Consider the following 13,852-nt stretch of genomic DNA (forward strand, 5'->3'; position numbering starts at 1 on the left):
TGAAATGAGAAAGAAAAACTGATATAAAAAACTCACCTAATTTCATGTGCTTTCTCTTGCAATAGAATGCATTCTGTGATGTGGTAAATTTGAATAAGGTCACCAGATGTCTGGTAAGAGAAATTAATTGATAAAATAGTTTTTTTCAAACGAAGTCTCAATCAAATATATCTTCAATGGCCAGTTTTCGATGTCTCTCAGGTATAAATACATTTATATCTCATGCATACTTTTCCGGATCTTATCACACCGAATTATATTTTTGAACTTGGAAAATGATGCAATGATTCATAGTTTCATGGGCCTTTATAATATTATTTTCGTCACGAGAGAGAATGAAGAAAAATTTAGTCAAAAAAAATTTCATTGCAAGTGAATAATTGTGATTCAAACTTAAGTCAAGAATCAAGAGAGATTGGAAGTACTGACAAGAAAATCTCAGTGAATAGTCAAACGATAGAACAACTATTAGAATGACGTTATCAACTCATTAAACGACAACAATGCAATGTGTAGTATTGACCTACTACAAAGCTTATACTAACATAACGACTATCTCACAAAAAAACTACGCATATATAATTAAGATAACTGTATCATCATGTGTATTATGTATCATCATTATTTCTAAACATTGTGACGTATTTAAATAACGGATCATAAAAAACGATATGTACATATGTATCGGTTGCTTGTTGAAAATACTGCTTAAAGAAATAGAGACGGGATCGGAAAAATCAGTAAAGCCATGAATAGGCTTAGCAGATTGGAAAATAAATACACGTTTTTACGCCCTCATACAATAACTCAAATATTTTATAATTTGCTTTATCTCAACGCATTTTACATGCAGAAAGTTGTTACCATTATTTTCCAGACCATCAATTTGCCTACTTACCAACAAAGAAATATACACTGGTGACCTAGTAATATTAAAACAGAAACATGAGATTCCATGAACAGCGAGCAGGTCACAACAACTGCATAAAAGAGGTAGATGAACATGAAGCTCTCTGCTGTTTTGTGCACCTCGTTTAACCCATCCCCTGGATAGAGGCACTGAAGGGTTGCAAAAAAAAAGGGTAGGGGTAAATAGGCAGTGGGGGGGCTCCATAGGTGGTGATCGTGTTTTTAGATGTCTATATGGGAATTTTAAAGTGGAAATAAAAGGGTGAAAGAGGAAAGACAGATGCGTCATAAGGGTTATTCCACCCTGATTGGCTAGCGCATCGAATGTGTTGGGTGTTCCCTCTGGGTCCAGTGGCTAATGATGACGTAGAGTACGGCCCGAAGGGCGTGTGTAAAAGAAATGCATTCGTTGCATACTTTTAGCTTTAAAAAATCGCTGAAAGAGGCAGATCATTTTTTTTTTCGTTCATTGAAAAAAATACTTAGATGTGTTGCGTGCGCCTTGAATTCGTCGGAAGCGCAGGTTGTTATATAGTCTTTTTCCTCTCACTACCATTCAAGATCAACGTAATGTAACACAAATTGAATATATATCAATCATACACTTTAGAAGTTGCTTCATATAGTTTAGAGTAAACTTCTGAATCTGTTTTTTCACATTTTGGTAGTTCAGAGCATGATTATCCTTAATTGCTTTCAGTTTACCAGCTTAAAGTTACGAAGTTAGAAAGTGACGAATCTTATATTTGTTTCTCACATCGTATGATCGTTTTTTTTTCAATTATATTGCTCATATAATACGTAAGCATAAATACTTAAATTCAAGTTTTAAGTTGATGCTAAACTGGAGCCCTTCAAATTATTTTTCTTATTTATTGTTAAATGTTTTGCAGAGTGAAATTTTCAGACGCATATAACATTAAAACCAGATAAAAATTGCCCCAATTGTAATAAATAATTTAATTAAATATTTGATAATTTTTATAAGATTCCTGAAATAGTCATTATTCGATTCAGAATAACCGACATTTCGGATTTCTCGCTTTATAGCAACGCTTATAGATTAAGTTTTTTTTTTGTTGTTTTTTTCACGTCACAAATTTATCTAAATAGCAAATTAGAAATATTTACTTTTTGTGCAAACCAAAGAAGTTCCAATTTATTGAAATTCCCAAGTATATACGACTCGCATTGTTTTCTTTTTCTCTCTCATTGCATTTGTTTTCATCAATATTTGCATTTATTTTTTTTATTTATCTTAGGCGTTCATGGCCGGCTTTCGACTAATACATATACGTGCAGTTTCCGGGTTGTTGGAAAATGGTCGAAAAAAAATAACTTGCTGGCGTTCCGCTCACAAATCTGTGGTAGGCATCTTTTCTCTTTTTAATTTTTTTTTGAACAAACAGCATAATAGACAACAAAACTACCGATGAATTATAAATTAACACTTCTTGACCCAAAGGGATATATCCTTCCATTGGGCGTACTAATGAATTATGTACAAAATTTCTTGGCAACATACGAAGTTATATTCCACAATACTTGCCCGCAAGTCACACCAAATATATTGCGTTCATGCGTTACACTAGACACTGATGTACTATATATGATACAATGCAGATAGTTTCCTTATCCCAAATATATATACACATTTTTCTCCTTTAAATTTGCAAATTCATTAATCATCGAATAAAACGATATATCTCAATGAAACGATATTCTCAATATCTGTTATTTTTCCAGTATGTATTTCATATCCTACTTAAACATATAAAATGATTGCTGCTGTCCAATAATGACGTAAGTTCTCTACAAATTCTCGGAGCAAGAAAACAATATTTTGCAAATTGTTTTTTTTTAGGAAATGGTATATGATATATTGTAATGTCATAGTGCTTCTTTGTGTATTCACTCTGCGGTACCATTCAGGATTCTTATTACATGAATGGTAAAACTTTGTACAAATATAGTAGACGTATAATAAAGTGGATTAAAAATACTCTATTTTGTGAAGAACTATTGGTTCGTAGAACATAACGTCGAAAACAGTCATAAAGAGAATTTATAGTGTAGATTTAATTTTTATATGTCCCCCCCTCCCCAAACTGTTAATCCATCCATATACAACATGTGGGAACACCAAAGCATAAAACACTTCTCTTAAACTTTGGTGTGATGATAGTCTTCAATTTAAACATTATTGCTTTTAATTTATTGACAATTTGATCAGTATGATCTTTCCATTTTAGGTTAGCAGAAATAATAATTCCAAGATGTTTATATTGATTTACTCTTTCAATGTACGAACAGTTACATACAGTATTAGAGGGAAAGTCATTACATTTATGAAATTTCACTATATCTGTTTGTTTGTTAAGTTAAAAAGAAGCCATTTAATTTTGTTAGAATTTAGCCTAAGTCGAGGATTTCGAATACTTTTATTTATTGTATAAATATCTTTTTCCAAATTTCCGACTCTTCAGTTGTTTCAGCAGAGGAAATCAGAACTGTATCATTTGCGAATGAGGCAAGTTGACCGGAAATATTGATATTATGAATTCCATTAATGTATATAGAAAAAAGGATTGGGTACAGAACCGATCCCTGATGTTTTAGATAGAGGGCAACCTACTTATCTGATTACCTATTTTAACGGACTGTCCTCTATTTGTTATAAGAGATCTGAACCAATCGCGCGGGACCCTTCTTACTCCGATATATTCAGTCTTTCTAAAAAGATATCACAGTTTACGGTATCAAACGCTTGACTAATATCTATAAATGCAGTTGCTACTTTTTTGTTTTTATTTATTTTATTTTGCATGCAATCCATTAATTTAATCTCTCTCATAGCCATTTCAGTTTTTTTTTTTCCCCTGAAGCCGAATTGATGATGTGAGTAGCAAGCAATATAGTATAAATAACTGTTAAGTTGTTATTTTACCCATTTCTAAAACATTTATGACATAATAGGTAAAATCGAAATTGGTTTGTAATTGTTCATATCATTTTTTTTTTTTTTTACCTTTCTTGTATACAGGCGTAACAATTGAGTTTTTCAGTTAATTATAAAATATTTCAGTATCTAAGGAAGGGCGCGGTAGCCCGGTCGATAAGATGCTCGCCTGAAGTACCAAAGGATGTTTAGAGGTGTCGCGAGTTCGATACCCGGTTCGTCCTTGTCAGAAAACTTTCCTGACACAGGGGTACAACAAAAAACGGCGACTTGATCGCAGCAAAAAATTGCTACCACAGGGAGTCCTCCATCGAGGGGTAAGCGTACCAACCTCTCGATGAGTATAAAAAACAAGCCTGCCGTTCGGAATCGGCAATAAATTGTAGGTCCCGGTCTAATTAGCCCTCGTGTGCAGAAAATGACCGTGGTGCGACAAAAATGATCAGTATCTAAGGAGTTATTAACCCGTTTACGATCAGAGACGTGCTATTGCGTCCAAACGACAGTGGAATAAATTCATTCTAGTTGACTTTCTTCAACCTCTTCTTTCCTCATGGCGATGGTTTATTGTAACAATATGAAACAAAGTTGTTGTGCGTGCGTGTCCCCCCCTGTTCTCCCACCGTCATCGTCATATCTCAACGAGATAACGATAAACTGATAACAAGCAAATGAGATAACGATGGTAGTTCTCCTCAGCTTTGTCTCGCCTGTTCTTCGCTTCATCATCCCCACACACACATATAATATGTATCTTTCTCAGAACTAATCCTTCTATTATACATATACTGTACATAGAAGTGAGAAAGAGAACAAGTCAAAAGAAGTTTCTAGGTGAGGGTTACAAGGCTACCACATGTATCGTCTAATACAGATCATTCAAATTTATCGTCAACAGCTTGAACATGAAGCGGTTGAACGGATAATAAAATAGGTTATCAGTGTTAGGTGATAACGATAGATTACGAATAATCTTAATCATTCTTGCTGTCAAGCCATCACTTCCTGCCGGCTTATTAATATTTTATATACAGGGTGAATTCGATCTATTCTGCCAAACAAAAGGGGGTAATAGACGAGCCCAAGTGGATCTTTAAACACCCCACCAAGAATGTCCTATCTCAAACCGTTTGAGAGTTATGGTGGATCATCGATTATGGAGAAAATATGCATTTCTGAAGTTTCTGAGAGACCTACACGCAAACTACGCACATATTTGGAAAGAACGAAAAATATCCTATGAAATGACATCGTTTTCATCGAAATAACAGAATTTATTGGTGAGCTACAAGTGCTGAAAGATAAACAAAGAGTTCAAAATCGAATTGTCGAAAAAATTTTTCATCGCCAATTATGCAAATACCCTTCTGGCTACAATCAGTCAAATTTACCAAAAACTTGTCCATTGCATCAGCTATCCATAAAGAGTCTACAAAAGCCATATCGGAGTTCTGATTGAGACGAAATTTAGCCCGTTGTTCGCAATACATCACTGAAATCAACGTTTCTCGAAGTGAGTATTCGACGAAAATTCTGAATTGGCGGTTACAGATTTTGGTGACAATTTGATTTTGCAGAAAAAATCACATGATGTGATGATATTACAAGATCATCGACATCAGTATTTAATGGCGAGCTTCAATCGCTGAGAGATTGGTGAAGTGAAAAATCTAATAGTTGCGAAAACCTACTAAAATTTAACAAACGCCTAAATTTCTGCTTAACCAGAATACTGATGATTTATTGTAGGCTCTTTTGAAAGCTGGTAGAATGGACAAGTTTTTGATAAATTTGACTGATTGTAGCCAGAAAAGTATTTGCGTAATTGGCGATGAAAACTTTTGGTCACAATTTCATTTTAAACTCTCTTTTCCAATCTTTCAGCGCTTGTAACTTGCCAATAAATTCATATATTTCGATAAAAAATGATGTGTGACATCTTATAGGATTTTTTTCGTTCTTCTCAAATTTACTCGTGTGCAAAATTAAGAGAGTTAGCACATTATGTCGAATTTCTGAAAAACTAGTGGACAGATTTTAATGAAATTTGGTATGAATACACAGTTATAACACAGAAAGAGGTGTGCCATACAAGTCATAGTACGCACGCGTGATTGTTAGTAAATTGCAGTCTCGTCATTGCAAGAATATCCAAAATCCACGTTGTGAGATCGAACCGAAAATGAGTCTAATATAGGGTATGGTCCCCTCTCACAGTTAGACAGATCGCACAGCGCGACGGCATAGTGAACACGAGGCAGTTGAGGAGTACCTGTGGCAATCGGTCGCGCTCCTGCAGCAACGCAATTTTCAGTTCCGGGATGGTTCTCGGAGGGGGGTGGCGAGATGCAATTACTGCGTCCCAGACATGTTCTACAGGATTTAGATCAGGAGATCTGGCTGGCCAATCCATACGCCGAATATCCTCACTGTCCAGATAATCGTTGACCAGGTGAGCCCGATGTGGGCTAGCGTTGTCGTCCATGAACAGGAACCGAGGGCCAACTGCGCCCCTGAAAAGTCGAATAGGGCTCTAAGATCTCCTTTCTATACCTCCTGGCAGTCACGGGCCCCTCTGCCAAACACATGGAGGGGTCTGTGGCCGTCCAACATGATGCTTGCCCAGACCATGACAACTCCACCACCATAGTGATCCATTTCCCTTAGACAGGAACAAAGAGGAAACTGGGATTACAGGGAAAGGGGACAGCAGCACAACACCAAAGCTCTTTCAAGAAAGTCATATCAACAACAAGTACAGCGAGATACATATATAATTACCGCAACTACAACAACACTCACGGGATAATATATCAATATATCAGAATGAGGTGGTCGAATGGCAGGATCAGTTACCCAAGACGTCAGACATGGAAAAGACGCAATAAAGTCTGGGAAGGACAAACGTGGATATGGTCAAAGATAAGGCAAAATAGATCAAATGATGAACGGAGTAGAATGAATAACATTAGGTATATATCAGTCAGCAACAACACACGGAGAGGAGAATGGATGCAGCAAGGAAGGAAAAATGATTTTGAAGAAGATAAGAAACAAACGACACACAGATCCAAGGTGCAGAAGAGCATTTTCAAGTACAAGAAGAGAGGGAGCACAGCAGGAACAACTCTGAACCGTAACAGAGAGGTTACCGAAAAAGAAGACAGAGGAATAATTGTTACAAGGATCTTTCGAAACACAACGCGACAAAATTAAGAGGGATTGCTTAGGACAATCGCAATTAATACAACACTAAAGACAACACAGCGAGCTTCAATTAAATAAAATAATTGAAATATCGATACAATGGGGATAATAAAATTTGCGCAGATAAATCTCCATAACTCTTACGATGCTACGATACAGCTCAGATCAGACGCAGTCAACGAAAAAATAGATGTAATTGGAATCAGTGAACCATATCTTTTAGGAGGTGAGATCTGCGGATTTCTACGAAATAGTAGACTAAAAATGCTTCACAAGAGCCAAGAGCATTGATATGGATAACAAATTCAGAAATAAAAGTAATGGAATTGTATAAAACTAGAAATGTAGCAGCCGCACACTGATTAAAATAAATAATGACCAGATTATATTCATCTCGGCCTACGGCTCCCCAAGAGAAGACTTAGAAGAACACTCACAAAAATAACTGGGGACTTCAATGCAAAAAATAGAGTATGCGGGCCAAGACCATCTTGTGCAAGAGGAACGAAATTAATGGAATTCATAAATAGGAATGAAATTATTTGTGCCAACAAACCCCATGACATTGCTACATTTTTTTCAACAAGAGGGGAATCGTGGATCGATTTCACACTTGTCAAAGGCCAACACGAACTCATTCAAAACTGGAGAGTCAGCGACAAGTGTACGCTCTCAGTGACCACAGACTACTACTCTTTGAATACCAACAACAGACTCCAAAAAGTACTTCAGTAAAAAGAATATTAATAATCAAGTCTTCATGCAAAAAATCGAACATATGTGGGAGCAACACATAGGAGTGGGAGATGATGCTGATCTTGAACAATATGTACAAAACATACATACAGCAATTATTAAAACATGTCAATCATCTACAATAAAAAGAATGAACAAGAATAAACAAACTCCATGGTGGAGCAGCAATTTGCAAATACAAAGAAGTACGAGCCCTGCGTAGAAGATATCAAAAGATTAAAAACATGGAAGAGAGAAACCGACTTATGCTTATCTATAAAGCAGAATACAACAAATACTAGAAACTGATCGAAGAAACTAAAAATAATTCTTTCAAAAAATGCATCGGAAATATAACCAAAAATAATCTGTATTCTCAAGGATATGGAATACTGATTAACAAGAAACCGTTACCTAGGATATAAAAGGCGGCCGTGCTATGTACGGGAATATCAGTTGACAGCATAGAGGATCTTATTGACGAGCTGAATTCCCATTACTTCATAAACGAAACGGAAGATCAGAAAGAAAATCCACAGACTGATTCTGTACAAGACTCTGAACAGTTTAAACCCATCGGAGTGCAAGAAATCGATATAATCTTCGACGATATAGGAAACGACACAGCACCAGGTCCAGACGGCATTACCAAATCAATATGGAAATTATTATATAGGAAAAACCTGATCTCATTATTTCATTATTTAACAATATCGTACAGAAAGGAATATTCCCACAACTATGTAATGAAAGAAAAGCTGTATATATCCCAAAGATAAACACAGGCCAGGAAAAAGTTTTTAATTTTAGGCCTAATGCCTCTTAGCAGATATCGGCAAGATATTTGAGAAATGTATAGGTAACCGGTTAGAATTTTATATACAGAAGAACGGAATATTTCAGCAGAATCATTATGGGTTCCGAAAAGGAAAAGGAGCTATTGACGCCCTCCAAAATGTCAAAGATATAGTCAAAAGCAACTTCAGACGAGATCAAATCGTTTGTCTAATATCACTTGATATAATAAATATATTCAATGCATTGAAGATAACTCCTCTTAAACACATTATATCAAGGATTGACATTCCAGCATACACCAAAAGAATTCTCTATAGTTATCTGACGGACAGATCTATCGTTAATGATAATGGGAAAATACATAAATACAACACTGGAGTGCCTCAGGGGTCGGTCCTACGGCCGACATTAGGGAATTTGGCTATCAACGAACTCTTAAAAATCAACCCGGGAAAAGATGTCAACATACATGCCTTTGCCGATGACATTTTGATAATGGTGTCTGCGGCCGTGTCCGGAAAATTCACTGACACCGATTCTCCGCCAGAAAGTTCACCGCTAAGAAAATTCACCTCCATGCAATTCACCACTAGAAAATCCATCGCCGGAAAATTCACCGCTAGGAAAATAAAATTCACCGCTAGGAAAATAAAATTCACCACTAGGAAAATTCACCGACTAACAATTCATCGACAACAGTTCGATGCGAGTCAGCGAGGGAATGAGCGATTGAGTTACTGAATCAGTGAGAGAGGAGTGAGTGAGTATGTGAGTGAGTGACCTAATGAGTTAGTTTTAAACTAGCAGTGCCACAAATGATTAAAAAATCCGATTGTTCTATATTATGTTATCTATATTACAATATAGACATAATGGCATATTTATATGTAGCTTCAGCGGTTTCGGCTAGGCGTGATTCCAAGGTATGACCCCCTCCAATACTGAAACCCCCTTATGACCCCCCCCCCCCCCAGGAGTCGAATATGGAAAAACCTTTCTTAGTCAATCTTCACGTCGTGAAACAAAACTATTCACAAAATTTGATATTTATAGCTTCATCTGTTTTGGCTCTTCGATGATGAATCAGTCAGGGGACATGTTATTTTATATACAGTATATAGATGTAGATACACACTAAGACGGGATTTCGGAAAGTTCATCACTATTGGAGGTGTTCAAGTGGTAAGGTTGGAATCATAGCTGAGTATATTTGAGATTGCAGAATCCACACCAGTGAAGTCGCTGGTAACAGCTAGTTCATCATAAAAAAAATAATCCATTGCTTACTGATGATCAACAATTTTTTTATATCATCAAAGTGATAAAAAGAGATGATTTTAAACATTTTACATCTCGTATCCACTTACTTTATTATCTTTTACTTCTGTTATTATTCCTTTTTTTAACGTTTCGTTAGAAGATTCTGAGTAAAATATAGAGTTAATGGAATTATTGAATATATTCTCTTGTGCAACAGCAATTTGTAATTTCTTCCGTATCATCTCAATTTCTTCTAATAAAGTCATTATTAAAACTTTTCGCCTTATCTTTAGGGTCACTCACTTACTCAGTAGATCATTCACTCACTTACTTACTCATTAGATCATTCACTCACTTACTTACTCACTAGGTCACTCACTCACTTACTCACTAGATCACTCATCCACTCAGTAGCTCGGTCACTCACTCCCTCCCGCTCGCTCACTCAATCGCTCACTCCCGCTTTCTGACTCGCATCGAACTGTTGTCGGTGAATTTTCCTAGCTGTGAATTTTCCGTAAACCTTTGCGGCAGTGTCCAAACACTTTACAAAAGAGACAAGACATATACTCATGAAAACTCAAGAATGGGCTGACATCTTTAAACTGAAATTCAACAAAGAAAATTGCGTGTTTTCGATTTGTGTAAAGAAAAGGGGAAAATTAAAAGCTTCCTATCAATCAGATTGGCCAATTTTCCCATTGTATAAAAACCAGCTTTAAATACATGGGAGTAATACTGAATCAGAATTTCACATGGAGTGATCATCTGCACTATATCAAAGAAAAACATCTACATCACATCACGAATTGAAAAGAAACTCGCGGGCAAAATGGGGTACAAAGCCAGAAGTTTTAAAGAAGATTTATTTGGAGGCCATAGAAAAAATAATATATGGTTTGAAGACAAAACAACACATAATAACAAACTTCTTCAAATACAAAGGCAATTCTTGTTAGACATAACGAAATGTTATTCGACGGTTTCGTACGAGGCCTTGTTCACACTAGTAGGAATACCTCCAATCAACATTACTCTGAAAAATCGAATATGATGGTATAACATCAGTAAATTGAAAGAGTCTGCACGATTTGAATAACAAACTATAATGCACTCTCAAATACAAGAGCCAGACTGCTCTAATATTCCACCACGGAATAGAATCAAGATTGAATGGGACGATAATGCTAAGGACAATAACGCACATTCCTTTTATACAGATGGCTCCAAAATGTTAAGAAGAGTGGGCTGTGAGTACACGTACTATCATGAAACAAAAGAACATTTGAAAAAATGTACAGATTGTCAGACAATAGTACCGTCTTTTTGGCAGAATTATTAGCAATATACAATGTGCCGAAACATATCCTTGGAAATAAAATATATGATGCCCACATCTATAGATTCAATATCAACTTTACGTGCAATCGGTAATCCGAATTACAAAAAACAACAGAGTGCTCATAATGCAGATCTTTAAAAAATTTAATACAAACTACATTGGGTTAAAGCACAAACATTAAAAATGACTATACTTATGCAAAAGCAAAGCAAGCCACGGAAAAGGATGAGGTAGACATCAACAAAAAATTTACAAAATCATATTTACGACAAGTTATCAAGAAAGACATCCTCAAAGAGTGGCAAGAATATTGGGATGATAGCAACAAAGGAAGGATCGCACATATGCTATCTTCCCTAAGATTAGTACCACAAGAATTCAAGGCGACTTTTATATAAATCAATTACTCACACATGGTGCCACAGGAATTGCTCAAGCTGGGTTTCATGGAAAGTCCCCGATGTGCATTTTCTGCAACAAAGATAGTGGCACCACCCAACATCTTATATATCAATGCGAATATTGGGAAAGCCACAGAAAGAAGATAAACTTCACAAACACTAACATTGTACTGATTAAAAACCAAAAAACAAGAACCCTTCTTTCTGGTATAATGGACGTGGCAGTGCAAAGGTACTTAGGAACAGAGTGAAATGTTCTCGAGAGAAACAAATAGATTGAAAAGTGGTAAATAATAAATATTTATAAAAGTATGTACTATACCCAAATGAAGATATATACACTGGTGAAATAAATTAAGAGAATTTGCATATTTTATCGAATTTCATGAAAAGAACTGAACTGAATGTAAAACCACTGCTTCTAGACAAAAATGCAAATCTTGTACGTCAAATACGTAAGCGTACACGTGTGTGTAGGCGGAGCCAATAGAGAAACAGGCTTTATAAGCTCACGTAAGTTAAGACGCATTTCGTTCGCTAGCACACCTCGGCGAATTTCTTAGTGTTATTATGCAACAATCGGTTAATTTCTGATTGTAACAGTAAAAATGAGTAACCACCAACGTTTAGATGATGGAATGAGGTGGCGAATTGTGGGGAGGCTAGAAGCAGGCCAAATTTGTAGAGAGTTCAATTTTACGCCCAGCGTCGTGTGTAACTTATGGAAACAGTTCCAGGATACCGGATCCATCGAGAGGGGCAAGGTCGTCCAAGAGCCACGACGGCCAGAGAAGATCGCCATTTGTCGATTATAGCGATGCGTAACAGGAGTGCTACAGCTTCTCAGCTCTCTCGTGACTTGTATGAACCCGTGTATCAAGGGTGACTGTTTCCAAAAGACTTCATGAGAGAGGGTTGTTTGCAAGAAGACCTGCTGTTTACGTCCCGCTCACTTCTACGGACAGGAGAATCCGTTTATCATGGTGCAGAGAGCATAGAGATTGGAGTATGGATCAATGGGCGACCGTTCTCTTCACTGATGAGTCCCGGTTCAGCCTAAGCACCAATTCTCGCCGTACGTTCATATGGAGAGAACCAGGGACCCGCTACCTACCCTCCAATGTCCGCGAAATCGACCATTATGGCGGAGGAGGTTTAATGGTGTGGGCAGGCATCATGTTGGATGGCCGTACACCTATCCATGTCTTTGAAAGAGGCACTGTGACTGGTGTGAGGTATAGGGATGAGGTCTTGGAGCCCTATGTTCGCCTTTTCAGGGGTGCAGTTGGCCCTGAGTTCATTTTAATGGACGATAACGAGAGGCCGCATAGACCCCTTCTGCTCGACGATTTTCTAGAGTGAGGATATTCGCCGGATGGATTGGCCAGCCAGATCTCCAGACCTTAACCCTATAGAACATGCCTGGGAAGCTCTGGGGAGGGCAATCGCAACTCGCAACCCCCCTCCGGAAACCATCCAGGGAATGAAAACAGCGTTGCTGAACGAGTGGGACCAATTGCCACAGGAAATGCTAAACTGCCTTATGTCAAGTATGAAATCACGCTGCGAGACCTGTGTATCTGTAAGAGGGGACCATACCCACTAATAACACATCTATTAACCCATTTTTTTGTTTATTCTGCAACTGCTGTTTCATACCTTCCGACTCCAACGAGTGTTACGCACGATCATGCGTGTGTATTACAATTATTGAATGGTTATTTGTTTTGTATTGTATCAATGTATGTACATATCAAATTTCATTAAAATCGGTACAGTAGTTCTAGAGATAATCGACCAAGTCTGCAAATTCTCTTAATTTCTTACACCAGTGTATATATACGGGGTGATTATAAAAAAACTATCCCGACATATGGGCCCCTAACTATCATACCATTCACAGAAACTGAATGAAATTTTGGCATAAGGTATTTTGAGGTATGCGCTCAAGAATGATATGGAAAACAACAGTGTCACTCTAACAGTTACGGTTACAGTGAGAAAATTTCGAAAATATCAAATGGCAACACCAAGTGTTTTGTATTGGAATGCGATCTCCATAAAGAAAAACACTAAATAGCGTTGGAATGGCACGAAAATCCCCGGAGCTAGGCAAGGAAAATGTAAAAGGGACTTTGCCGTGCACCAGAGCATTAATGTTCGTTTCATGCGTCACACCGTTTCTTCGGCTGAGATCCCAGCCTGATTAGTCCTCCACAAGGCCATGTGGAAAATTTGTGA

At 37.1% G+C, this 13,852-nt stretch overlaps 1 protein-coding gene across 4 annotated transcripts in view; it reads right to left on the minus strand.

The window, feature by feature from the left end:
* The window catches only part of LOC149080464 (NGFI-A-binding protein 1-like), a 567,589-nt gene extending 566,566 nt beyond the window's left edge, over window positions 1-1,023 (minus strand). Inside the window, exons 1-2 of one of the 4 annotated variants that reach the window (XM_089239575.1) lie at window positions 899-1,023; window positions 37-110 (exon numbers count right to left, since the gene is read on the minus strand). In XM_089239575.1, the coding sequence (XP_089095701.1) occupies window positions 37-46 (10 nt within the window). In that variant the 5' untranslated portion in view covers window positions 47-110; window positions 899-1,023. The remainder of the gene's footprint in view (window positions 1-36; window positions 111-898) is intronic. The other 3 variants (XM_089239574.1, XM_089239577.1, XM_089239576.1) reach the window with 3 other exon arrangements.
* Window positions 1,024-13,852: the final 12,829 nt, after the last annotated feature.

This window comes from Pholcus phalangioides, unplaced genomic scaffold, assembly GCF_987345545.1.
Source record: "Pholcus phalangioides strain wild (caught in Gottingen) unplaced genomic scaffold, Ppha-v1.0 ptg000011l_1, whole genome shotgun sequence".
Taxonomy (NCBI): Eukaryota; Metazoa; Arthropoda; class Arachnida; order Araneae; family Pholcidae; genus Pholcus; species Pholcus phalangioides.